The 27,698-nt window shown below is 34.4% G+C and overlaps 2 protein-coding genes across 4 annotated transcripts in view; both read left to right on the forward strand.

Annotated features, from left to right (window-relative positions):
• Positions 1 to 5,231, forward strand: part of LOC140749617 (uncharacterized) — a 19,108-nt gene extending 13,877 nt beyond the window's left edge. Inside the window, exons 19-25 of the mRNA XM_073082724.1 lie at positions 1,313 to 1,527; positions 1,775 to 1,968; positions 2,406 to 2,541; positions 2,842 to 3,028; positions 3,154 to 3,296; positions 3,740 to 3,848; positions 4,061 to 5,231. Coding sequence (XP_072938825.1) covers positions 1,313 to 1,527; positions 1,775 to 1,968; positions 2,406 to 2,541; positions 2,842 to 3,028; positions 3,154 to 3,296; positions 3,740 to 3,848; positions 4,061 to 4,125 — 1,049 coding nt within the window. The 3' untranslated portion in view covers positions 4,126 to 5,231. The remainder of the gene's footprint in view (positions 1 to 1,312; positions 1,528 to 1,774; positions 1,969 to 2,405; positions 2,542 to 2,841; positions 3,029 to 3,153; positions 3,297 to 3,739; positions 3,849 to 4,060) is intronic.
• Positions 5,232 to 5,922: 691 nt separating this feature from the next.
• On the forward strand, positions 5,923 to 27,698 carry LOC140749713 (nose resistant to fluoxetine protein 6-like). 3 transcript variants are annotated; one of them, XM_073082850.1, is made up of 14 exons: positions 5,923 to 6,425; positions 6,928 to 7,231; positions 8,170 to 8,358; positions 8,584 to 8,663; positions 9,599 to 9,792; positions 10,034 to 10,148; positions 10,481 to 10,695; positions 11,140 to 11,333; positions 11,443 to 11,578; positions 11,945 to 12,131; positions 12,656 to 12,798; positions 13,271 to 13,379; positions 13,812 to 13,906; positions 17,994 to 18,131. In XM_073082850.1, exons 1-13 carry the CDS (start codon positions 6,233 to 6,235, stop codon positions 13,898 to 13,900), a joined length of 2,148 nt encoding a protein of 715 aa, XP_072938951.1. In that variant the 5' UTR covers positions 5,923 to 6,232; the 3' UTR covers positions 13,901 to 13,906; positions 17,994 to 18,131. The 3 variants fall into 3 exon arrangements, with proteins under 3 accessions (XP_072938951.1, XP_072938950.1, XP_072938954.1); XM_073082849.1 differs by lacking the exon at positions 17,994 to 18,131 and having other exon boundaries at positions 13,812 to 14,037; XM_073082853.1 differs by lacking the exons at positions 5,923 to 6,425; positions 6,928 to 7,231; positions 8,170 to 8,358; ... (7 more) ...; positions 12,656 to 12,798; positions 13,271 to 13,379 and adding exons at positions 20,134 to 20,322; positions 20,997 to 21,076; positions 21,378 to 21,571; ... (6 more) ...; positions 27,016 to 27,124; positions 27,211 to 27,698 and having other exon boundaries at positions 17,994 to 18,294.

The raw sequence follows: 27,698 nt of genomic DNA on the forward strand, positions 1-27,698 counted from the left end.
TAATACTTACATTAATATGTATACAAACATATAACATACACGAGCAGATTACATATCACTTAATTTTAGATTTCCTTACTTAGATATTTCTAAATTGATTGCAGTTGATACCTTATTACATCGTCGCAGTGCGGATCTATATATTTTCTTCCCTTATAATAAGTTGTTTATGCTGTTACTGGCCTGTGCATTTTATTTCATGGTAATTGGGTGCAACAGCTATCACATCTTGCCTAGGGCTCAAAATATATGATTATCAGCATGTCACTTATAATTAATTAAATACATCAATCCAACTCGCTTGTTCTATTGGTAGGGAGATACGTGCTTAGCAGCAGACTAATGCAAAAAAATCAAAAACCTGTACATACGTCAAAGCACTGCAGATTAATCGATATGGAAATAATTATTATGCTTATCTGTTTACATAATTGATATGCCCTTCGAAGAATTCAATAGCTAGATAAGATACAAGAACACCTGGCATTTACTTTCAAAGTATTGAAAATAGTAATGATTGATATTTTCTTTATCCGATAAATAATAATGAACTAATCCCATAAGAATTAAAGAAAAAGTGTGTAATGATACACACTTTATGTTTAAGCTACTGTCCTGTCAGTTTTTTTTTTCTAAAATAGGAATTTTGTAATATTGATTACTACTTTTATCGCTTCTAATTTTTTATCATTTTTGAATATTTTTCTATTTTTAGCATAGATAAGTAAAGATATTTATTTCACTGCCTTGTAATTGAATGAAGCCATTAAATGGTTTAAACGGCTGACAAATGTGTCAGCCGTTTAATGACAAATGTGTCAGCCGTTTAATGGCTGTCATGGTGTAATTTACGCCGGACAATGCCGTCATGTCCAGTTAAGACGTGCAATAACACGAAATCGAAGAAAAAGTGCGGAGAAATATCGTTTCATTCGTAAATGTTCTAAAAACTAGATTTTTTAATATTTTTCAAACACTAAAATAGATGACAGTGACAATTTCCATTGTCAAAACTGGTTACATTTTCTTGATAGGAGTGAGTAATCTTTACTAATCTATGATTTTTGGTTGTATATTAATTAACTACACTTTAAATATAATTCTGCATGTGGCCTTTGAAAAATAACAGCACCTCCATAAAATTTTCGTGTAATATCCCATTTTATTCACTTCAGGTTCAAGTTTATGAAAATCGTCTGCTAGTAGGTGCTTACGACGTAAAAAGAAACTATTGCCCAAATTTAATTTCTCTAGCTTCAGTAGTTAAGATCATCTGCGGTCTAGCCTTATTATTATTACTTACAAATTTCAGATCAACTCCTCAATCGACTCCACTTGTTTTATCTTAACCGACTCCTGCGCATGTTTCCTGCTCTCGGCGCGCTCGTGCTCCTAGAAGCTTCATTTTTCCACCGGATAGCAGATGGACCCTATTGGGACACTGTTGCCAGAAATGCACAGAGATGTAGAACATATTGGTGGTCTACGCTGCTACACATACAGAATTGGGTCAATCCGATGCATATGGTATGTGAATCACGTTATATTTTTATTGAGGTAATAGAACCACAAATTACTGATGATAAGGTACTTTATTTTGAGTGACAAATTGTGATAGAAGCAGAATATAAATAATTCTATAAAAAAATATCACTAAAATTCTCTTTGGACTTAGAAATATTGGAATTTCAAATTAATATTAATAAATCTGCCATCTTAAAAATAAACGACGCAACAACAGATACTTCAACTGATGATTAATTTTAATTTCCAGTGTATTCCCCACACTTGGTACATAGCGATGGACATTCAACTATACATAGTATCACCCATAGTACTCTTCTGGGTGTTGAATGGCAACAAGAAGTTCGCTTGGACAGCTTTAATCGGTGGTCTATTGGCCATACTCACTGGATCCACTATTTTCAACTTTATTATGAAGCTACCTGCCGGTACGGTTGCTTTCTCGTAAGTATTTTCAATATGCTTTTAGTTATTTTTCGTAAAATAGTTTATTATAGAAAAGAAATCCAATTGTTGTATTCCTTACTCTGTTGCTAAGCATGGATTCTCTCATATTTTATATTTGTATAGAAATAAAGTGTCAGTTTAAAATACTAAAATAATTGTCATTTTCTAGGTTTTAACTATTAACCTTTTCAAATTGTACTTCTTAAGATTTTACGGAGTTTCTCGCAAAGACCCAAAACAAACGTCTTACATATATGTAAGGTTACTTTTTACTCTCAAAAAAATATCATGCAAGAAATCTGTCAGTATCATACAAGTCACGCTTATGTTCTATGCTCACATTTTTACGATAACGTTTACGTTTACATTCTTATGTTCAATATTTAATTATAATTTTAATTGAATACCTTAATAGAACCATTATGTACTTGCAGGCGTTTTATGGAGATTGGCGACTTCTTGATACACTACTACTTCAACACGTTGACTCGAGGCTCGCCTTTCTTCGTGGGAATGGTATTCGGGTACATTCTGCATCTGTGCCGTGGGAAGAGAGTCAAAATTCATTTGGTATGTTTTTTAAAATATAGAAATAGGAAACGACAACGCATTCTACGTATATCTTTGCATAGCTCCATTAGAAGATTGTATGCTTGTTTTTACCCTACTGCCAAGGAAGGGGTTTTTACTTATTTAATTACAATACTACAAATTCATTCGAAATTAAGTACTCACTGCCATCCATAAATATCTCTAGAATTGGAGTTCTATTACGTTATGCATTGACTAAGTAGATATCGTGATGCTTACATAGCCATAGCCATACCCATGTTTGTTATTTCCATTACATGGAAATCTATTTCTTTACAGATTTTGGTGCTTCTACTATGGATTATCGCGTTAGCGCTTTTTGCGACACCGTTCTATACCACGTACTTGATAGTTCAACCCAACTGGGACAATCAAGCGGTGGACAGTTCTATAAACTCCTTCCAGAGGTCGATATGGGCGCTTGCTCTGGGATGGTTGATATTCGCGTGCGTACAGGGCTATGGAGGTAAGCCAAATTAACAATTGCGTAACTCTACAATGTGTATATTATTAAATTGTAATGAGATATTGAATGTATTTTTCGCATGCAGATTGAAGCAGTTTAATGAGAATTAATTTTATACTTTGCAGGTCCAATAAACTGGTTCCTATCGTTACCGATGTGGAAGCTGCCGTCTCGTCTCTCATACGCGATGTACCTGTACCACTTCTCGCAAATGTTTATCACGGCGGATATGCAATTGACCCCTAACTACTTCTCTGTACCTAGTATGGTAAGTTTTGATACTGTATACTTATTGGCTCGAATGATGTTCTTTCCCATGTCTAATAGGCGCAATGAGTTATATTTCTTTCTTATATTAAATCGGAATTTATTCACATGTGTCATTCGTTTGTCCGCAAAAATTAAAATTATCAATAACTTGACTGTAGCGTTACCTGTTGTATGCTAGTACATTTCCACACATAACCCGATCTATCAGCGATGGATAGTATCGATCATTCAACATATCTACCATCAGTTGTGACCACATCAATCGATCGAAAGAATCAAAGACGATCGATCGAAGCATGAAATTCTATTACTATTTCCATTTGTATACTATTTGCTTTAGCATTGCCTACTAATCTTAGCTTCCGCTGCCAATTCCTAATTGTGGACAGATCCTTACCCCGAAATAGGAAACACTTTTTAATTTAAAATACATCTTTTCAGATATTCGACTTTCTCAGTCAGCTCACGTTAACTTTAATAGTTTCTTTCGTGGTTGCAATAGTCATAGAAGCACCGTTTAGTTTACTCTTCAAAACATTGCTTGAATCAGGTAAGCTTACATGAAACATAAATATGATTATTTTTAAAGACAACAAATGAATATTGAAACAACTACGCTACTATATAATATGCTTTTAAAATTGTTAAGTCATTATTTTTATCTAATTGTATCTAATATTTAAATAAAAGCTAATTTAAAAGAACTTTAAAATCGTATTTAAGTATAATGTACGAGTAATGTAAGACGGTATTTTATTACAGGTCAGAAAAAACCAAAAGCACTCACTGAAAATGGTACTGTGGAGAAGAATGACACCAAAAGTTAATTTATTTATAGTATAAGCAGTATGATTCGTAGCACATGTTAATATAATGTAAATATGTTAAGTAAGAAATGGTTTTCTTGTCCCCTTTTGTGAAGTTTTATCGCGTTCGAAGAAGTTATATTCTTGATCGACACTATTGAAGACAGGTTTTTTTAGAATACTTTAATGTCTACAAATAAATTGCAAATCTTATATAATCATAGGAAATATCGTTATTGAGAAAGTTTATAAACTAAAAACCACCTTTATTACTTTAATAAAATAATAATAATCTACACTAAATCTGTTTATCAGATAAACTAATCGATCTATAAAAGTCACTGAAATCCGTCATTTCATACCTGTAGTTGCTTATCTTAAAAAGTATTTTTTACATGTAAAATTTATTCATGTTTGTCTGTTAGTTTATAAGAGTGTTTATAGTAGGTATAGTGTTTGTAACGCCATATTTGCTTTTGGTTTAGAGCAGTTTCAGGGTTCGGTTATGTCGCGATATCTTGCATTTATGAAGATAATTATTACCTTTTAATTGATATAGAGTAACATAAACAAGCATACATGTATATCTGCTGTTAAGTGATGTTCTAACATTTGCTTCTAAAATGGAAGAAAAAGGCTCTTTCTCCTCCTGCTTAGTTGTGTACAGATTTAAATACTGAAATATGAACGAGAAATTTGTGATAAATTATAACTATAATGCAATCGAAACTTGCTAACTAACAATTTATCAAGGACCAGTATTTGTGGCACCTTTGTGGTATTTGTGTTATTATAATTTTTCGCAGTACTGTTTAAGCCTTAAACAGCAGGGAAATTAATCCATAAGGTTTAAGGTGAATATGAGTTATCTTGTTTTAAAGATTGTTATTAAGATTAATAGCGTACGATTAAGCCGTACATAATCTGTTGTTTTATAGTATGATTGTAATATCAAAAGATATTTATATAATTTTATGATGGTCATACTCATTACTTAATATTTATTTTTATTGTCACGTTTTGTTATTTTATGCTATTTAAATATTTATGTGCATAATTTATGTATGTTTGTATTTATTATATATAAATATTTGTAGAGTTTACTTTCTTACTTAAAATACCTTCTATAAATCTTGCGGAATTATACCTTTTCTTACTTTACTTAATATTATTTGCAAAAATGTAGACTACGTTTTTTGCAAATTTGCGTTTCCACTTCATTAATACTTACACTAATAATTATTTTAAATATTTTTATTATAACAACGTAAAAGGATAAGAGATCCATTTTGTTGCCTATATGTAGAGTAAAGAGATTCCTACAGTCGTTTGATTCGTGTCATTCCTATTATAGTATCGGCAAAGAACGGATGTATCGTAAGCGCACAAATTACAAAAATGAATAAAATTCCAATTCTGTGTTTGGATATCAAGACGCAATACATCCGTAAACCTTTACGCAGCAACTGTTGGATAATGGCCTCTACTATCGTTCGTAGGAGCAAATTCAAATTCAATTATTGCAGGATAAGGTGGTATACATGCGTGAAATACATAAGTTTTGTGCTCCTATCCTAACCCAAAGGGTATGCAAATATGTCATAAGTATATAAATTACATAAATTCTAATTAAAATTAACCTAAATTATTTAAATTAAAACAGGACAAAGCATAAAATAATAACATTAAATCTTCATATTAAACTAATGATTATACAATAAATAGTTAATTTTATTACGCTCTTCTATGCATGTGCCAGCAGTAGATACCTCTTCCCATCTTCTGGACTTGTCACAATTCGCCACGAATTGTATCCTCAATACGAGGGAGGGACTTTTCTAGACTGTCATTACACGGATGACGAGAACTAAAGTGTAGTGGAAACGCAAACGGGAGCTCCATATAATAGTTGTAAATCATTACGTTTGATGTCGTAAAATATCCATGATTGTTACTAAGTAAAGTATACTGTATAACAAACTGGTTCGACTGGGAGCCGAGCCGTGATAAGATAAATAATAATTATTTTTCAAAGTCATGTACAAAATTTATGCAACATTATCTAATCAATGGAACATAGACGGTTAATCTTAAAATTAAATATCATTCGGTTGTTAGAGCCTTAATAATGAACAAGCAACAATATCTGTGCATATTTATATCGATATTCGTAATAAATGTTGAAGGTCATTTAAATTTAGTATGGGACCCGCCAAATAGTGCTTTTGATACAGAATTGTATGAAAGAGTCCTGGATACAGCAGAATGTTCAAGACAAATCAGTTTTTTGAGGCGGAACAACAGTTTACTATTAGCTCGGTGTAAGTATTTTTATACATTTAGACCCAGATCACAGATTAATAAACAGTTACTACGTAACCCAGATGCTTGACATGTAAAATGAGTGTTGAGTGATGCTACTTTGAAAAAGAGCAACTTTTTCCCTGTTGTGCTAGAGCGAGCAAATGTTACGTGTCTTAAATTTGATAAATTTCCCCTAAGAGCCGGTCCACACGGCGCGTTGCGTCAGCGTTGCGTCGACGTTGCGCTGTGGGTGCGTCGTTTTACATACTAATAATCATAGTGTTCACACGGTGCGCTACGTCGACGCAACGCTGACGCAACGCGCCGTGTGGACCGGCTCTAACTAAATAGTACGGTCGTTGTCTAGAAATTTTATTTGCGTTAAGTATCCGTTTCTTTTTATGAGTAAGCACTAGAGATCTAGAATTCTCCTTTCTTTGAATAAGCTAACAATTATTACTAATTGAACGATCTATGAGCTCGATGCTTAATTGAAATATATCAGTCTATTATTTTCAGTTTTGGACGCCGGAATCAAAGTTCCGAACGGCATCTTCATAGGCAACAACGTGCATCTTGGCAACTACCACCAATGTTTGGGCATACACCATAATGCTCAAGACATGGAGATCGAAGGGAAGTACTGCATGATCCAGGTACCTGGCAACCAGAGCTTCCACTTGCCGGATCTCGGGCCCCGGAACGGTTTTGACCCGAGACAGCTGATCGTGGATGAGGAAGTTGTGCAACAAATAGGTGAAATTAATTTGAGAAAGGCTGGATTTAGAAATATCTTTGGTGCTGATATTCGTGATGATATGCGGTAAGACTTGTGTGTAGAAGTGCTTATACTTAGTCGTATTTTTATCTACGATTATGTCATGATGTTTTCGGCTATTTTCCAGTTTCTTAAACGTGGTTAAGATTTGATTATGCATTTGGTAAGCTATTCTGTTATATGATAAAGTTCGTGTCTTCTATTATTTCTTTATAATATCGAAAAAAACAAATGTGCATACTGTCCAACTGATGTTAAGTGGATCTAACCATGGACATTATTTAGTAATCAACCCCAGGGAAGATTAGGTATTCTACCTGAGGTCGACCAAAATGCATTTTACCCTGAGGACGAAGTAGAGACACCTCAGAAAACTATGTCTCCCTTACCACACCAGAACACAGCAACGCTTAACACTACTTTTATTAGACAGAAATAGATGTTCCTATAATTCTTAAGAAGAGAAACTTCCACATTTATTTTTAGATAATGGCATATTTAAAAGCCCCTATTAAATATTACAATATTCATTAACATCACCGGATATGTAAAGAATATCATTACATCACAACAATTATTTTGTTTCTTATAAAATATTATATGATAAGTGACGATATTGATAGTTTATTAAAAATTATGAATAGTGATCAGATATAAGCTAGTATACTAATTTAAATATGTACAATGCAATTTACTTTCATGACAATATTGTATGTATAATTTAAAAAAAAGTCTACATATAATAAAGTCTGGTTATCGCAAGCCGTCCACTATGTTTTAGGCAAATAGGTACTATTGCATACATATTAATAAATGACAGGTTAATATTTTTTAATGAGAATTCTCATACAAATATTATCCGTTTCTACCACTTTACCTCATAGACCTCCGGCCCCAACAAGCTGTCAACCTGCATACTTTGGGTGTATCCTTTACTTCGAAAGAAAAAATTGATATAAAAATACTTATTACTCAATTTACAGAAATTTTCCGGGCAACCCGTTAGTGGGGACGAATTTCAGACTAGCGATATGCGTACCCAAACCATGCACAACTCAGGAGTTCATAAACGGCCTACTCCTCAACTTGACCGCTTTTGGCTTCCAGTACAATGATCAATTCTGTCGGTTGAATGGTGATAAACCGTGGTCCCCGGCGGATACAGCTGCTTTGTGAGTTTTACCCCTTAAATACTGATAAAATATTCAAAATTATGTTTTGATTTAATTTGAGTATAGTACATATCAAGCCCATAGAAAATTCTAATGCTATCTAATAGGACCAATTATGAAATTCTTTCGACCGTTTAATTATCATATGGATACAAGCAAATGCATTCATCATATTATCGTAATATGAGCATATATTTATAGATAAAATACATTTAATCATTTCAGAGTGGTTTTTTCCGTTATTGGGGTGCTTGTTTTGCTGAGTACGAGCTATGATCTGTGGGAAACGATTATTAATAAAAAAGGTATACGACATATATTGAACTAGTTAACCGATTCAATGCGGCGGCCTTTTGGACAAACTTTAACGCCTGGCGGCGAACAAATATTTCATGGCACCACTGTGGTGCCAAACGCCTGGGACTTTGATGGCACCGCCAAGGTGCCATCCGCCATGAATTGTAACTTATCGTTTTTTTTTGCTTTTTCCACGTGCTGTAAGTTTAGTAGCCATCCAAAAGCGAAAGTGAATGGTTTAACTTTTCGATTAGTGTTTACAAAACTGACTATCTACGTGTAATAACGGAAATGGAAGGTAAGTTTCTTATGTCTATCAGGTGTTGTAAACATTTTTGTAAGTTTTTGATGAATTGATTGTTTTAGTGTTACTATAGAATTAAATATGAACATTCGAGTCGTGGAGAGCGCTATGATAGTTCTTTTCTGGTGTCTTGTTTAGAATAAAAAAATCAAATTATTAATGGATAGGTTTCTAATAGAATATCGAAATTGATTGCGCTATTTATTCAGACAAAGATAAACACCAAAGTACGAATATTTTAATCCAGTTTCTATTGGCTTAATATTAACGAAAAGTAGGTAATATTATAGTAATACAATCACAGTAATTTGCAAAATAATATAATTTTTTTTTTTTGAAAGGTTTACAATCCCTGAAGTATGTGAAATCACGTTTTCTGCTGAAACTGACATTCTAGGAAGGAGCTACGTGATAAATAAAGACACTTTTGTTTTCAGAACAACTTTGATAAACATCAATTTATCAGAGTTTTATGGCTTCAAATTTTGGCACCTCTCGGGTGCCACCCGCCATACACAAAAGATATGGCATGGCACAACTGTTGCGCCATCCGCACGGAATCGGTTAATATGAACTAGTTTTAACTCTTAACTGTTGTATCATTTTTCCTATAGTAATAAATTATTGTAATATTTACAGATCCAAAAAATGTCAACGCCATCTGCCGTTCATTTTCCGTATACACAAACACGCGCGGTCTTCTCCACTTCCCGCCCAATCCCAACGCAATTGAGTGTTTGGACGGCGTGAGGGCGCTGGCGATGCTGTGGGTCATCGTTGGCCACGCTTTCTCTTCGCAGCCCTTTACTTACAACAATATTGACGTTTTTCAGGTACTAACTCAATGATATATATTTCTACGTCGCATGCATTTTCAATTTATGGGAATTTAATTATTACTTGACTTACGGTGAAAGAAAAAAATGCAAAGAAAGTTACCCATGAGTCCATGAGTTTTCGAAAGTATATGACGTCTTTCTCACCCCTTGAAACAGAACATAACCGAATGGATAATGCCGCTAAGACAAAATATTTTGGAAATCTACACTTCATTGTAAATTTTAATTGTTGCAGTGGATAATATCAGCAAAATCTCTGTGGATTCAAGCAGCACACGTGACTGTAGATACATTTTTTATGTTGAGCGGATTATTAGTTGTCTATACAACAGCTGGGAAAGTTACTTCAAGTAAGTTAAAAGTCCCAGTGCTTATTAAGGATCTTTAGTGAGAAAAACAATGCATTATTTGATTATGTAATAATAATGAACGTATACTACGTTTGTATTCAAGTGATGGTGGACATCTCTAAAATACTTCAAAAGCAACAATAGTCCTAGCAGAAATTGATTACTGATGCCTTGTTACCTCGTCTAACAGGCGAGTGTTATTGGTTATGAGTCCAAATCTTCCATACTATAAAATTAGAGCGGGTTCTAAACCTCAACGGAACTTTTTGGGTCACTACTCCTATAAAGTGGAATACCTTAAGTGACATTAACAAAATTTAAATGTCTTCCAGTGAAGCTGATAAAGAACCTCCACCTGTTCTACCTGAACCGTCTGCTGCGAATGTTCCCGATCCTGGCCACGGTGGTGCTGTTAGAGGCCTCGTTTTTCCATCGCTGGTTTGATGGACCCGTGTGGGGATCTGCTGCTGCGAACGCTGACCGCTGTAGAGCCTTCTGGTGGACTACTCTGCTGCATGTACAGAACTACGTTAATCCGGAGCGAGTTGTGAGTTACTTTCATGTAAACAAACGAGCATGCATGTAATGTTGCCGTCGCCTAAAGTCAATCACAGGTGTCTGATAAGTTAGAAGACCGTTCTTATGAAATGAGGGCAGAACTTTTGACTTCAACGAGGGTATATCGTTTAAGACATTTCATTTTGAAATTGAATACACACGCGCATGTACACAAACATACACACACACGCACACACTCATAGGCATACCGGACACAAATAATAATTATAATTATTTTTAAGTTTCTCATTCTAAGTGATGTAAAATCTCTTATGTCTTATGACAAATAAATATTCTTAAACCTAATACCGTACATTTGAACTCCATTTATTACAAGGTCAAAGATTCCTTCCCAGAATTAAATTCGTGAATACATATATGCATATATACTTCAAGCTAGCTAACTAGCAAATCAACCTAATCCTGTTTCCAGTGCATAGGAGCCACCTGGTACCTAGCGATCGACGTTCAGCTTCACATCCTGTCACCGATAGTATTGGTGTGGGTGCTCAGTGGTAACAATAAGGTCGCGTGGTCGGCCCTTACCATGTCCTTACTGGGCGTACTCACAGCTGCAACACTGTACTGCTTCCAAATGGAGTTTCCCACAGGGATGATGGCACCAGGGTGAGTGGACAATTTAATTGCTTCATAAATGTTACAAAACATACATAAATAACTAAGTAATGAACCACTCAGGGTCAGGAAATCTGTATTATATTATTTTGCCTTCCAGTCGAGGCCACCAAATGATGTACTACTTGGTTTATTATTATATGAATACACTGACTCGCGCTTCGCCCTTTATGGTCGGAATGGTTTACGGCTACTTGCTGCACACGTGGAGAAGGAGAGAGATATATATACCAGTTGTGAGTATTTACGATTTATGGTTCATTTGCGGGTTAAATATGAGCTTTAGCTTTAAGTTTGTTCCGTAAATATGACAAAGTAACGTGTCAGGAGGTTTTACAACATCGACTTTCGTGTTGCGTATTTGCGAGTCAGCGTTTAGTAGAAAGCAGCGTATTAAAAGGTGGGTCAGGAGGATTACGTAACAAACTGTGCTTTTGTGTGTTGATGATCACAGTAAAAGAACCAATTTCCAGGAAAACACTACTGTTTTGTATCTAGTACTACCTCCTACATGTTAAAGCCTTATAAATTAAACAGGAGTTTTGACCGGGATTTACTTAATATTCCGTTCATTTACAGCACCATTTGTTCCCTTATTCCAGATGGTAAACATCTTGTTGTGGGTTATATCACTGGCTCTTCTTGGGCTAGTAGGATACGCAGTGCTGCCGACTATACAAATGGATTGGAACAATCAAACTGTTGACAGCCTGTACAACTCCTTCCTGAGGCCGACGTGGGCGATGGCGCTCGGATGGCTCATATTCGCCTGTGCGAAGGGATATGGGGGTAAGTAGTGAACGGTAATAGAACCCTTCGTGGTTCGAGTAACGTATGGCTATAAATCTGTAAATAATTCAAATTAAAACTCCTTGTGTCTCCTTGTTTTAGGATGTTCCAAAAATGTGCACTTTTTTGTGTTATGATAAACATTATGATAGAGGTGATGGGATGAATCTGGGAGCTAAATGCTGTTACTTATATACTTATATAGCATGAAGTAGTTTTTATACAAAGATAAACATATGAACAACCACATCTTGGAATAGATGGGCAGACACGTAATCCATGATTTATCTGACTGACTGGTAACTGAATCTAGAATCCTTTAGAAAGTTCACTAGCATGACGATCACCAAAAAGTATTATAAATACAAGTATCCTGTCATGTTTGAGTTGAGGGGACTAGCAGTTTGGCGACGACTATACTAATTATTTATGTCTGGGTTTTACTGTTTTTTTCTGATCCTGTGAACTGATTTCCAAATGATGTGTCTGTTACCCATATTTTGTTTACTTGTCTGATTTCTCAGGTCCAGTGAACTGGTTCCTGTCTCTGAGGGTATGGAAGCTGCCGGCCAGACTGTCCTACGCCATGTATCTGTTCCACTTCTCACTCATGGTCGTTGTTAACAACTCCCGCTCCGAACCCATTTGGTTCTTCGTGGATTATATTGTAAGTACACCTAATTATAGTTCTTTTAGGAACCCTCAAACGAGAAGAACAATGATTTTCTTGCGAATATCCGCAATTGGACGAAACGTATTCAAACGTGTCCAAACGTGACCTGCGTTTGGATTCAGTAGAAATTAATTACAATTAAGGGACTTTATATGTTGTAAGTGGCTTTGTAGGCTTATTTAAAATAATTGTATTTCATTACCACCGTGATTTATAGATTTTATTATATTATATATATTTATATTATATTTTTGGGCATTTTTCTTGTGGCGCGTATTTACTTTCGCTACATATTTTATCTAAATACGTAAATTAACACGCTAAAATCACGCGTTTTACATGCGTGTAACTTACATAAGATGAGGAAAAGTATCTATGGAATGAGATGTTGCAAGTTGTAAAACTTGTATCACACAAAATATGTAATATATGCATGTGTGATAAAATTATATTTGTATCTTTTCAGATATTCCTATTCTTTGCGTACACAGTACTGACGTTTTTGGTGTCATTTTTGGCCACTGTGGTTATAGATGCGCCCATGTCGGTGTTCTTTAAACTTTTGTTGGATAGAGGTAAAAGTTATTGAATAATTTACTAGTCATAAAATACTTCATGAATCTGTATTCGAGCAGCATCTCCATTATTCACTTGCATTATTATTAATTACAATGTTATCCCTAATTTTATATGTAGTAGTTTTACGAAATGTAACTTATAAAAAGACGTAGGGAGTACCTAAAAAGATTACCGTATTTAGCAACTGTCTTCTATTATAATAATTTTCTATGATAAATTCCTCACTGTAAAAAAAAAATAAGTTAATGTTGTAAGTGGCGAGTGAAGCTTATATCTATAAATGAACCAACGTTGAGTAATTCATTGCCATACCCTTCCAGCTAGAGTACAGTTCATTGTAATTTATTCTATCTAAACAGTATTGATTTAACTGTGGTTGTATTTAATGCATTAATGTTTACTACTGATGAGTACTTTTTTCTTTGCAGGACACTTTAAGAAAAAGGATACAGCGGTAAACGGTAATACACACAGACCGAACAGATATGCTGATAATAAGAAGTATCGTTCAAATTAAAGCAAGGTATTGAAATAGTATATCTAATCAAGGTCAGAATTGCTACATATATATAAGCTTACTAAGATTAATTTATGATAAGCTATAATGTTTCAGACCGAAATATTTTAAGTGAGTACATAGTAACGTATAATAGTATGTAAGTTTATAAAAATATTATTTATATTGGATAGTAAAAAGCAATATTCGATAATCGATAATAATATTCGATAATCGATTATACTGACTCAGTGCTGTCGGAAATTATTAAATATAATTGGATCATGTAACAGGAAAGATTCTTTCATCACCTCATCGGATAATTATTCAACAAAATAAAATTATATTACAAGCGTCCAATGTAAAGACAATTGTAAAAAATTGTATTGTTCCAAATTATGACAACTATGAATTCTTCGTTAGCTTTTTTGTAAATGATCATTGATGATCGATAAATACAAATTTGATGCTGCCAATTATCAAACGTTTAGCGTCGACTAAATATTGTATTATATTCAAATAGTTATAATATAATGTGTATAAAAATATTGTATTTATTCGATTAAGTATTATTATGTGTAATAGTGTATAGTTTAAGTAAGCTGCTTGTAAGTATTGACTCATTTAATCTCACAAAATATAAAGTTGTTTGAGTTCCTTTTATTTTTTTATTACTTTACTTTATCATATTTATTATACGATTGTTACTTATTTATTTCCGCATAATAAAGTTTTGAAAGCAATATAAATCTGTGTCTATTACATTATTTAGTCTCTTATCGGTATTTTTTTATTGAAACGAAATAAAAAATCAATTAATTTACTACTATACGGCTAATTTATTGTGTACAATTCACACATTATATAAAACGTCATAGATACTAGGTACACAATACAACTATCACAACTCTTCATAATCAAAGAATTATATTATAGTGTTAACAGATAAACGACTTACATAAAATTAGTATTTATTTTAATATGAAGGTATTAAACTTCATTCAAAGGATACGCCATTATACTGAAGACGTGCACAAAAATATATGTTTATGAACTAAGTAAACATAGGTACGCATATAACTTTACAAGTAACAATTTATTAAAATATAATAAGGTGGAAAGTACTGGCGGCTACACACTTGACCAAATAGTAGAAATACAATACCAGATAGACAAATACCACTCTTAGAAAATAGGACGTAACATGCATAGAGGGCAAAGTAGAGGGCATGTGTTGGACGGCGATCAAAACTTATGATCAATGTTTAAATTGATGATATCTTTGAACATATCGTTGTATAGGGATAGATGATATTCAAATCGATTTGCTCTGACTAAATTAATAGCTTCAACCAAAGATTTTACTCAAGAAATATAATTAATAATTCATAAAGTTTATTCTTTTCACAAGTTTTGCTACAACATTTGCAAATAATTTATTACTATCAACTATTTGTAAGGTAAATTACACTAATTAATTTAATTAACCTAACCTAACCTATCCTACTACGACATCCACAGGAAAGAGTAAATTCGAGAACAGAAAGGCGAATGTAAGAGTTACATATAATTCTTGCATATAAGTATTTGATAAGATTACTAGCTGACCCGGCAAACGTTGTGTTGTCATATAAATAAAAAAATGTTGCGGCTGAACAACCCTTACTTACCACTTAGGGCTATGAAAAATAGATAATAGCCGATTCTCAGACCTACTGAATAGGTGAAAATCGGTAAAGCCGTTTCGGAGGAGTACGGTAACTAACAGTGTGATACGAGAATTTTATATATACCTCAGATTAAATGTACTAGCAAATGATATAGTTCATCTGATGGTAAATAGTAGAGATGCGCCGAATATTCGTTTGGTATTCGGTATTCGGCGTATTCGGCATCTTTTTTGCTATTTGTATTCGGCCGAATTATTCGGTTTTGGTGTCGAATATATTCGGTTCGAGTATTTCTATTTTCTTGTGTACACGACATGGTACAGGACAAAAACACAAAACTTCTTGTGTAAGATTTATGTTATATTATAAGTCAAACTCAACCCTATGAAAAATGTGTTGCAGAAAGCTAATAAAATAAAGCAATTAAACTTCAAATCAACATTTATTTTGAAACCTCAAGTCAACACAATTATTATTACTTAATCTATAGTTTACTCAACATTTATTTTAAACCTTAAATCATTTATTTTTAAAACTCAATTCAACATTTTAACGTTGTTAAGTTAGTTCTTAAGTTACGTTCTTAAGTTAATGAACACACAAAACCGGCAAATTGACAATAAAGAAATGGTAAACCGAATAATTCGGCCGAATATTCGATTCGGTAAAAGTTAAACCGAATATTATTCGGTAATTCGGTGAAACCACTATTCGGCGCATCTCTAGTAAATAGTCACCACCTCTCTATGGATATCTGTAACTAAGCCCATATTGATCAGAGGTTTATCTAAAGTCAATCACAGATGCGTTCCTACACCTGAAGACTAAGATGACCGTTCCATATACCTATAGTATTATAATAATTATTAGCTTTTATTACCAATTGATGTTTAATCTATAACGAAGTTAAAATAATCTTAAATAGTGAATATGAAAATATATACGGAACCAACACAAAGCGACATTCCCAAAATTCCAATAGTAGAAGCGAAGCCGTGATAAGATAAGTAGTAATTATTTTAAAATGCAGAATGTAAAACTGACGTATTTATTATCTAATCAATAGAGTATATAGGTAAAATAAATCATTAAAATTAAACGGCATTCGGTCATTAGTTTTAATAATGCATAAGCAACGGATCCTGTATATATTTATATCCATATTCATTATAAATGTTGAAGGTCATTTAAACTTGGAGTGGGATCCTCCAAATAGCGCCTTTGATAGGGACTTATATGACAGAGTATTGGACTCAGAAGAATGCTCAAGACAAATCAGTTTTTTAACGAGAAACAACAGCGTACTATTAGCTCAGTGTAAGTTTTTTGCTTTATATTGTGTCAAACTTGTTTGTCTTATGGAAATAGTACTTGTAACTTAGAGTAAATATTACTAGCCCGGTCAATTTAGAGATAAAAATAGTGATCAAATAACGAAAATTCCAGGAAAGCTAAATTTCCGTAGAGACCTTGGGCTTACCATTACAAATAAAGTGCTAAAGGTTCCCATCGAATCGTCAAAATTTTAGGTTTTTTGGATTGTTTTCGAAAACGGTAAGTTTTACCGAAAAAGTACCTCGGACCAAAGTTGTAGCTCTTGAAATTTTCTATACAATGGTCCATATTTTTTTTTTCTCTAAGACCACCATTACCCAGATATTGCGCTTGTAAATATTACTTTTTAAAACACATGATATGCACATATTTCCACACCACCTGTGAAATAGTGTACTCAGCGCGTTTTTTAACTTTGTTTCCCCGGTAGGATTATTCCACGAACCTTTATGATGTTATTTTCAGGGACAGCACTTATTTAATAGTATGAAGATTATTGATATTAGTTTTTGAGTTCAACTGTCGTTCTAATTTTTTTATTACTTTAATCTGATTACTATACCGATACTTACTCAACTTAAACAATCAAGTTTTCTTCGATTAATTCTTCGTCTTCTTCTTCTTCCTCTTACTGAATGCCTAGAAATTGTGTCAAACGAAGCTGGATCAGTAATCTCTTCATCAAAATCACATAAATGTTAGTCTCTCGTATTTAATGGAACATTTCAACAAGGTAGACCTTACCAATTGGTACAAAAGTCTTCGGGCCCCTTAATACTTACTTTTAAACATACAACTATCCTATAAAGCTGAAATCACGAAATTGCATGACTTAGCAGGAGTACTACCGTAACGTTAAATCTTATTTAATAAATAATACCTATCACTGTGGATGATTAGTAAGCTCGGAGCGCTAGGAGGGTATTGAAGGCTACATTTAGAGCTAAATATTTGTAGGAGTCTTTTTTATTACGAGTAGATTAATATTTGATTTCATAGTTGTTATGTCGTGCCTTAGTTTTTTTGTTTCGTAATTAATCTGAATTTAAGTCTTGAATTCATTAAAATGCAAAACAAAATAAATAGCAGTGGCCTTTCGTTATTTTCAGTTTTAGATTCCGGTATAAGGCTTCCAATCGGCATCCTCTTAGGAAACAACGTGCATCTTGGCAACTACCGCCAATGTTTGGGCATACACCATAATGCTCAAGACATGGAGATCGAAGGGAAGTACTGTATGATCCAAGTACCTGGGAACCAGAGCTTCCATTTACCAGAGAGTCCCTGGCCCGGCTTCGACCCGCGACAGTTGGTCGTGGATGAAGAAGTCTCGAAGCAGATAGAGGAATATAACTTGATGAAAGACAGATGGAGACAAATGTTTGGCATTGATGTTGGAGATGTTTTGCGGTAAGATATGTTTCATCAATTTCTATTTTTAACACGCTTTTATTAGCTTGGGTTGTATGTTTGTATGTATGTATGTACGTAACAGTAACGGAATCTTTGAACCCAATTTCTATCCACTTTGAACGTTCAGTTTAATTGAAAATTTTGAAAAAATATCAAAAACCGATGACAATACATGATTTTAATAATTTTGTACCATTGTCCTTATCAACATCCTCAGGATTAACGATTTTCGAGGCGAGAGAAAGCGCCTTAGGGAGAGTTCAGGCAAAGTTACTAGATTGATTTTTAGTTTTGAAAAATAATAATGTTATTTCCCTATAACTCAAATGTACTGAAATATATGTATAATGCCATCTTGTAGAATGATTTTTAGGATTCCGTACTCAAAGGATACAACGAAACCCTCCGCTGTCTCGTCGTGAGTCACAGGGCATTATCTCTTATATCGTAATAGATAGACACTTGATTTTTTTACAGACGATGCATAATGATGGTCGCTATAACAACAAATACTAAAAAATAATAAAATAAATATAGTTCAAAAAACTAAAAAACACGCTTTTATGATAAAATCAACTAAAAAGTAGAAAATAATTTTCAATCTAGGAATCAATTAAGGAACAGTAAATTGTATAATTTTGGAAAAAGTGTGGGGTGCTTTTCGAAAATTAATAAGTGGAGCACTCCACACTTTTTTCACAATTATACAATTTACTGTTCCTTAATTGATTCCTAGATTGAACATTACTTTCTACTTTTTAGTTGATTTTAACATAAAAGCGTGTTTTTTAGTTTTTTGAACTATATTTACTTTAAGTACAAATACTCGCATCTAGTGTCATTGTTGCAGAGGTTGTATTTTTTTCAAAATGAACTCGTTCGATTCCCGGCCAGGAAAAAAGATATTTTAAAAAATTAATGATGCAGTTTTAGTGTTTGTCAAAATCGACCTCGTAACTCCTTTCAACATTTTTCGCTAATCCTTATAGTTTCGTATTTGTCCCTGAAGGCCTATTTGAAAAATTCACCCTGTAAATTCCCAAAATAGTATTTACATACTTAAAGACCCAAGTATATTTAAGCCATATACAATGTACAGAATGTACACATTGCATGTGGCTTAAGTCTTTTATTTTAATTTTTAAACATTTCGGTTTTTGGATACCACGTGTTTTGAATTGTTCTGAACCTTAGGCCTTTGTCTACTTTTTTCTTTGGAACCATCCTGATAGTAAAAACAAAAAGTGGAAAGCTGACATACTTTTTTTTTGGTTTGTAGTGTCTATTTTTTTTGAGTAATCCATACAGATAATCACGATGAGTCAGATTTATTCCAGTATCAGACTACCATCTAACGGTACCAGATATTTATCATAATTATCCTCTTACTCATACTATTTTATGATTAATTACAAGCTAAATTATGAGATAATTGCCGATCCAATTTATTGTTTATCATGTGCCTAGTGGTTAAGAAACTCTGCCTCTTAATGGAGGTTCAAATCCCAGGCACGCACCTCTGATTTTTTAAAGTTATGTGCGTTATAGAAGTTAATTGTTCACAATCACTTGGTTAAATTGTGAAGGAAAACATCGTGAGGCAACCTGCATACCTTAATCTTAGATAAAAGTTTTCAAATGTATGTGAAGTCTAACATCTTGAGAGGAGATCTGTGTCCAATAGTAGGACAGTAATGGATTGATGATGATGGGTAACAGGGAATTTGATCATGATCATCTAGTATTGTAATTGTTTTAGGTAAAATTTGGCGCAAAGCGAAAATCATATAAAAATTAAGTTTTGGTTATAAATTACATCACTTTTTACAATTTCAGAACTCTACCAGGAAATCCATTCTTAGGAACAACTTTTAGGTTAGCGGTCTGTTTGCCTAAACCTTGTACCACCCAGGAGTTCATAAACGGTCTGCTCTTCAACTTGACCGCTGCAGGCTTCCAGTACAGAGATCATTTCTGTCGGTTGAACGGCGACAAGCCGTGGGTGCCGGCTGATACAGTTGCCGTGTAAGTGATTTAATATAACTATTTAATAAAACCCTTAAGAAAACATGAAGTATAGATATAAATAAATAAATACATGGATGTTCGCATTTGGTGCGTTCCAAATAACCTATACATTAGAATAGGTATATATTATGTGTACAGTTTTAGGTAGCTGGTTGATCCGAAATAAAATTTTGATCCTTGTGCATTAGTAACAATAATGTAGGTGAATAAATGTATAAATACCGTAGAGTGGTGCGCTGCTCCCTTCGTCGACCGTTCGTCCGTGATGCACACACACTCGCGACTCCCAAATAGGTCCCCAGGACCCCCGTAATATACTATATATAGTTATATACGTCCCGTGACGAAATCCGAATACCGACTATCCGTACAATGTGTGTTATGACAGAAACATCAACCTTTTAAATTTTGAATTTACTCCTTTTATTTATAATCAGTATTCGACCAGTTCTGAATACTGAACATTATGTAAAGAATTTACTTTAATCCTTACACTTTATTTCATTACTTTTTATATTATATACGTTACTAAAGTCAAAAGTTTAGTTTCTATTAAGTATCGAATCATATCCCACAGAATCTAGTTTCATGGGTAAATTGTTATAAAAATTTAGTAAATACGCGTAGTTAAAACATAAAAATCTGATTACTATTTATTTTTACCATTTCAGAGTGATATTTTCTGTAATTGGAGTGCTAGCGTTGCTGAGTACAACCTATGATTTATGGAAAACGATCATTTGTAAAAAAGGTAAATCTACTCGTAATCTACGCTATTATAATTGTTTTAAATGTTTCAGTTTACTTATTAATGCAATCTATTCTTAAATACAATACAGGGTCGCTGATTTTCCTTATACATTACAAAAATAAAAATAAGCAGCTTTATTCAAATTAGTGTTTATCGGAAATTAATTTAAGTAGTAACAATTCAAAATTGATTCACCTCAATATTTTTTGCGCTTCCGTCTAGTTAGCAGGTGAGATAGATTATGTCCGTTATTTTTCGTATTAGTCACATCTTGATAATTCATATCTAATAACATTTGCAGATCCAAAATCAGTCAACGCCATCTACCGGTCGTTTTCCGTATACACTAACACACGTGGTCTCCTCAACTTCCCGCCGAACCCCAACGCGATCGAGTGCTTGGACGGCGTGAGGGCGCTGGCGATGCTGTGGGTCGTCCTCGGACATTCGTTCTCTACGCAGCCGCTAATTTACAACGGCATTGATGTTTTTCTGGTATATATAGTAACCTAATGATATAATTTATATTTAGTGGCTTTAAATGTACCACTTGCTATTCCTATAGATGTGTTAGAGTTAGTAAGTGGCGAATGGATTTGTTTCAAGGGATAGAACATCTTCATGTGAAATTGTTAGCCTCTTACTTTCATTAACACTTACAGCCAAGAGTCTGTCTATCAAATCTACTTTGGGATATCTATGTCCAGTTGTGTATTTTTAAAGGTTTATGGATGTCTATATTGACCTACGAGTATTACACTGGTCAAATCCATTTTATTGGAGACGTCCATGTCAAAGTAGCTAGGCTTTACGGTACCATGGTCTGTGGCTATACTTCCACTTCAATTGGTAACGTTGCCAAAACATTACATTATCGGGTTGTTAGTTATTATGTTTCAATACATTTTGTTTGAATACTTCGCTGGGAAGGTCTCTTTAGTGACATAGAGCCTTTGAAATAGAAAACTAGGTGGATTCTGCCCTTTATCTAGAAATTGGATTTAATAACTAATTGATAACCCGTTTTGTTCTTTTTTTTTAGTGGACATCGTCAGCAAGATCTCTATGGATTCAGGCAGCACACGTGACCGTGGATACATTTTTCATGTTGAGTGGACTGTTAGTTGTCTATACAACAGCTGGTAAAGTTACCTCAAGTAAGGCTTTTTTAACTTTCATTGTACATTTTTATTAAGTTGACTCAATGCATATGACCACTGAGACCGACAGAGTCATACCTTGATAAAGATCAGAAAAGTATTCCCAATAGCATAAAGACATATAAAATCTACGATATGTATATACCATAGTAACCTTTACAATAAAACATATACTAATAAAACATTACTTATAACCATAAATACCATAAATAACCTATACTAATAAAACATTACTTAGGTGGCTAAAAAAACGACACTTAGGTATTAATATACAAAATATATTTTAGAATAGAATATAATAGAATACCTTTTGAATTTTAACAATAAGCAATATACATACATACCTACATCTATTTATTACTTTGTCTATGCTATATTCCAGTGAAGCTGATAAAGAACCTCCACTTGTTCTACCTGAACCGTCTGCTGCGAATGTTCCCGATCCTGGCCACGGTGGTGCTGTTAGAGGCCTCGTTTTTTCATCGCTGGTTTGATGGCCCGATGTGGGGATCTGCTGCTGAAAGCTGCAGAACCTTCTGGTGGAGCGTTCTTCTTCATGCACAGAATTATGTTAATCCAGGACGCATGGTAATTTGATTTACTGAAAGATTATACATATCTGTTATTCGTTCAAAATAAGATAGAAGATTTACTTGAAGTCTATCATTGATACATGGCTCCTCCGAACTAAGATGGAACGCTTCATATTACTTAAGCCTTACCACCCTTTCAAAGTACTTCTGTATGTATAAGTTACGTTCGTTCCTCTTCCAATTAAACGTGTTATACCTTTAAACCCTACCACTAACAACATAGGTATTAAATAATCATATTGGGCGTGGGCGGAAACTCTTGAATTCATCCATAATTCCAGTGTATGGCGGTTACCTGGTACCTAGCAATCGACGTGCAGCTCCACATCCTATCGCCGATAGTACTGGTGTGGGTGCTCAGCGGTAACAACAAGGTCGCGTGGACGGCCCTCACCACAGCCCTGTTGGGAGTGCTAACAGCTGCGACGGTGTACTGCTTCCAGATGGAGTTCCCTGCAGGGATGCATGCGCCGGGGTAAGTGGGTGATGTCGCTTTACAGGTGATACAAGCATAGATAAGTAAAGATATTTCGCCGCCTTGTAATTGAAGGAAGCCATTAAATGGCTGACACTGTCTGCCATTTAATGGCTCTTATGGTGTAAATTACGCGGAAAAATGCCGACACGTGCAGTTAAATGGTCCAAATACACGAAATCGAAGAAAAAGTACGAAGAAATATCGTTTCATTCGTAAATTCTCTAAAAACTATATTTTTTTATGTTTTTCAATCACGACATTACGACAATGATAGTGACAATTTCGATTGTCAAAACTAGTTACATTTTCTTGTTAGAAGTGAGTAATCTTTATTAATCTATGGATACAAGTGAAAACTATAAAAATAAACAATAAGAGTTATTTTATAATTGAAAGAAAGAAAGAAAGAAAAAAACACTTTATTCAGGAATATTGCAACACACAGTACAATTGCAAATAGACAAAAGAAATAAACAAACTGCACGGTTATAAAACTAGTTAATTATAAATAAGACAGTATATATAATAAGTATATAAATAAGACAGGATCCTTATAAAAATGTAAGAGTAAAACAATACAAAACATAACAAAAATTCTTTTTGATTATTACACAATAAATGAGTTTATTATTACATGCTATGTGCTGCAACAAACGTGAATGGGGACAAACTCAGCGAATGCCATGAGCAGGTAGACTGCGTCTTGGCCCTGATTTTCAGCTAGCCCCGTGGCGTGATGTTGATCGGATAATTGTTATATCAGATGACAATATGTCCAAAGTTTCTTGATGCAACTTCTCAATTGCACTCTCAACTAACCCACAATTTAACAAACGTGCTATAAAAATGAGAATACATTAGAGTTCAACCACGATCATAACAATGAATAACATCAGCTACGAAACTTAAAAATGGTGGCACAAAAAATGTTTGGACTGTGCTACTATTATCACATTTTATTTTCTACCATAAACCATGTTTTCTATTATTTTAATTACTGTATGGAAGGAAATTGAGTTAAATTAAATATTGGAAAATGTGAATTGATCATATACTATTTAGATTTTTTTTGTTGTATTACTTTAATATCTTCAAAAATATGAAACTACCATCAACACTTTTACATTTTGGACATCTAATTATGAATCGGACTAGTGTCATTTGACTGGGAAGGTACCTTTGCCAGACCTGCGCGCTAGTTTTCTATTACACTCATGTTGCTAGGCATGTGGCATAGGGATACCTCCTTCTCGAAATGCCGATTTCCATACCATTTGATTATCACCTGCTCAAATCTTATTTTTTTTTCCTTTCAGCCTATTTATGCACTACTTTGTCTACTACTACATAAATACGCTGACTCGCGCGTCACCCTTTATGGTGGGCATGGTCTACGGTTACTTGCTACATACGTGGAGGAGGATACCGTTAAAGATACACGCTGTAAGTCTTAGTTTATTTATAATTAGACAAGTGGGGATACCAATCACTCTCACACCTCTGATTTTCAAAGTTAATTGTGTATTAGCAATTCATTATCAAATGTATAAATAGGACAGTAAAACAAACCGCACGCCTAATAGTTTTAAAAATCATCTTAAGTGAATGATCGTAAGTCTTGTGAAAATTACCAACCCCTACTTGCCTTGTGCGATGGACTAAATCTTAATATGGTATAGTTTGAGAGTGGTGGAATCCTTTGTAGTTAGACTCCGGCGGCACCATCGCAACACCTATTTCTGCTTCATAACAGCAGTGTTAAGCCATGCTGTATTCTGGTTTGAAGGGGTGGTAAGGGAGGTATACTTTCCCGAGGCGTTTCAGCTTAGTCCTCGGGGGTAGCGGCGCATCTGTGGCCGACCTCAGGTGGGAATATCTCACCTTATCTGGGGTTGATTACAGATGTCAATGGGCAGCAGTAGCCACCTACCATCAGGTGGACTGCATGCTAGTCTGCCACTCCTGTATTATATAAAAGCCCTTAACTATACTCTAATTCCAGATGGTAAACATTACGCTTTGGCTGATATCACTGGGTCTTCTCGGCCTCGTAGGCTACGCAGTCTTGCCGACCATACAAATAGATTGGGACAATCAAACCGTCGATGGTCTGTACAACTCCTTCCTGAGGCCGACGTGGGCGATGTCGCTCGGGTGGATCATATTCGCTTGCGCCAAGGGATATGGGGGTAAGTTTACTAAGTTTACATTTTACGTATAATTTTGTAGTAGCAAATGCAGTGTATAGATCGCGCCAAACTGCCAGTCCGCTCCTAATATAGAAACAAGTCGCAGCGCAATAGCAAATTGCATATATTAGGACCCTCCGCTGACAGCTGGCGGTCACGTGTACATAGCGCGGTTAGTGTGCCCTTACGTTATATGCTATGCATAGTATATGCTAACTAAACCTGCGCGCAACAAATTTCGGAGTGGACTAGAAGTTTGGCGCGGACTATACCTGAGTTCAAAACAGACTGCAGCATATGGACATCTGTAATCAACAGATAGGATTGAAGTCCTCGGGGTCAGTCATAGATGCGTTGATACCCTAGAAGACTAAATAAGTAATTCTCTCCAACGACGTCCTTCCAACTTTAAACGCTTCAAAAGCTGGACACTGGTTTTATAGACAAGAAAATAGGTGAGACAGTGATGTCTTCCAAATAGAACTATCTTAGTTATATATGGTATAAGATTTTTTATTAGTTTAATGCAACAAGATAGACAGGTAGTACCAATTTATTGCTGGGTTTTAATGTTTTTTTTATAATCCTGTGAATTGGTTTCCAAATTATGTGCATGTTCAATTAACCATATTTTCTTTCTTTGTCTGATTTCTCAGGTCCAGTGAACTGGTTCCTGTCTCTGAGGGTATGGAAGCTGCCGGCCAGACTGTCCTACGCTATGTACCTGTTCCACTTCTCACTCATGGTTGTCGTCAATAACTCCCGGTCCGAACCCATTTGGTTCTCCGTTGAGTATATTGTAAGTGGGCCTTGATCACTCTTGACTCAATCGCATACTATTTCATTCAATCTATCTTTTGTTAAATATCTCGCTTTTTACACCCATAACTTCTTTCAATAATTGTGTACCATAGATTAGTAAAGATAACTCACTCCGAACAAGAAAATGTAACCAGTTTTGAAATGTCGCTCTCATCTATTTTCATGTTTGAAAAATATTTAAAAAATGTACTTTTTACGAATGAAACGATATTTCTCCGCACTTTTTCTTCGATTTCGTGTTTTTGAATGTCTTAACTGCACATGTCGACATTGTTCCGCGTAAATTAACACCATGATAGCCACTAAACGGCTGACACATTTGTCAGCTGTTTAAACAATTTAATGGCTTCCTTCAATAACAAGGCGGTGAGATGTCTATACTTATCTATGTTGTGTACATACAAAAATATATTTATGTAAAGACCCAGGCTCAAAACAAATACCTAAGGATCTTTAGGTTAACTCTAAGGACAATAGATTTTTATTGTTTGATACTACAACATGGAATTTATAAAATACCGTCAAGTGCGTGACGTACTGCCGAGGGTACCTCCACGGAATATATTCCTGTGTGCGTACGTATGTATGTACATACCAGTTTTTTTTTTACTTGATCAGCATAATGAATTATAACCCTAATTGTTAGAAAAGCATATCTTTGTCCAGAAGTGGAATAATAATATTTGTATCTTTTTAGGTATTCCTGTTCTTCGCGTACACAGTGCTGACATTTTTGGTGTCGTTTGTGGCCACCGTGCTCATAGATGCTCCCATGTCGGTCTTCTTCAAACTTTTGTTGGACGCAGGTAATATTTGTATTGTGATGTACAATATGGCGTTACGTTATCAAAATTTCTGGTAGTAGAATACTGTAATTTTTATTTCGTTACAGGAAATTTAAAGAAAAAAGATGCTGTGGAAAATGGTAACACCCACAAAACAAACGGATTTTCCGATAATAAGACGCAATGACGTTCAAATTAAAACAAGGTATAGTCCGCGTAAAACAGCTAGTCCTCTCTGAATATAGAAACGAGTCGCCTCGCAACAGCAAATTGTAGATATTAGCGGGACGAAGGAACATAGTTAGTGTGCCCTTACGTTGCTACGGAGTATATGCTTGTGTGTGTTCGACCGCATTATCTCCGCAACTTCAGACCGTAATTTCAGAGCGGACTAGAAGTTTGGCGCGTACTATACCATATATCTATAGGTACATATACCAAATACATAGGTAGTAATTCTAGGCTACGATTGATAAGTATAAACTAAAACTTTCCTATTTATTTATTTACATAAACTTTGAGATTATAATTTATGTTTTATCTGAAAAATAATATTTATGTTAAATAACAATTTTGAAGCAAATTATTCAAATAA

The sequence above is a fragment of the Epargyreus clarus genome, unplaced genomic scaffold, assembly GCF_041222505.1.
Source record: "Epargyreus clarus isolate Ecla_fem2 unplaced genomic scaffold, WU_Ecla_fem_2.2 ptg000018l, whole genome shotgun sequence".
Lineage (NCBI taxonomy): Eukaryota > Metazoa > Arthropoda > Insecta > Lepidoptera > Hesperiidae > Epargyreus > Epargyreus clarus.

Coding starts and splice junctions, on each gene's coding strand:
- LOC140749713 (XM_073082850.1), top strand. CDS start 6,233: ATGAACAAGCAACAATATCTGTGCATATTTATATCGATATTCGTAATA. Junction 8,359..8,583: donor CCGGCGGATACAGCTGCTTT/GTGAGTTTTACC, acceptor TAATCATTTCAG/AGTGGTTTTTTCCGTTATTG. Junction 8,664..9,598: donor AACGATTATTAATAAAAAAG/GTATACGACATA, acceptor TAATATTTACAG/ATCCAAAAAATGTCAACGCC.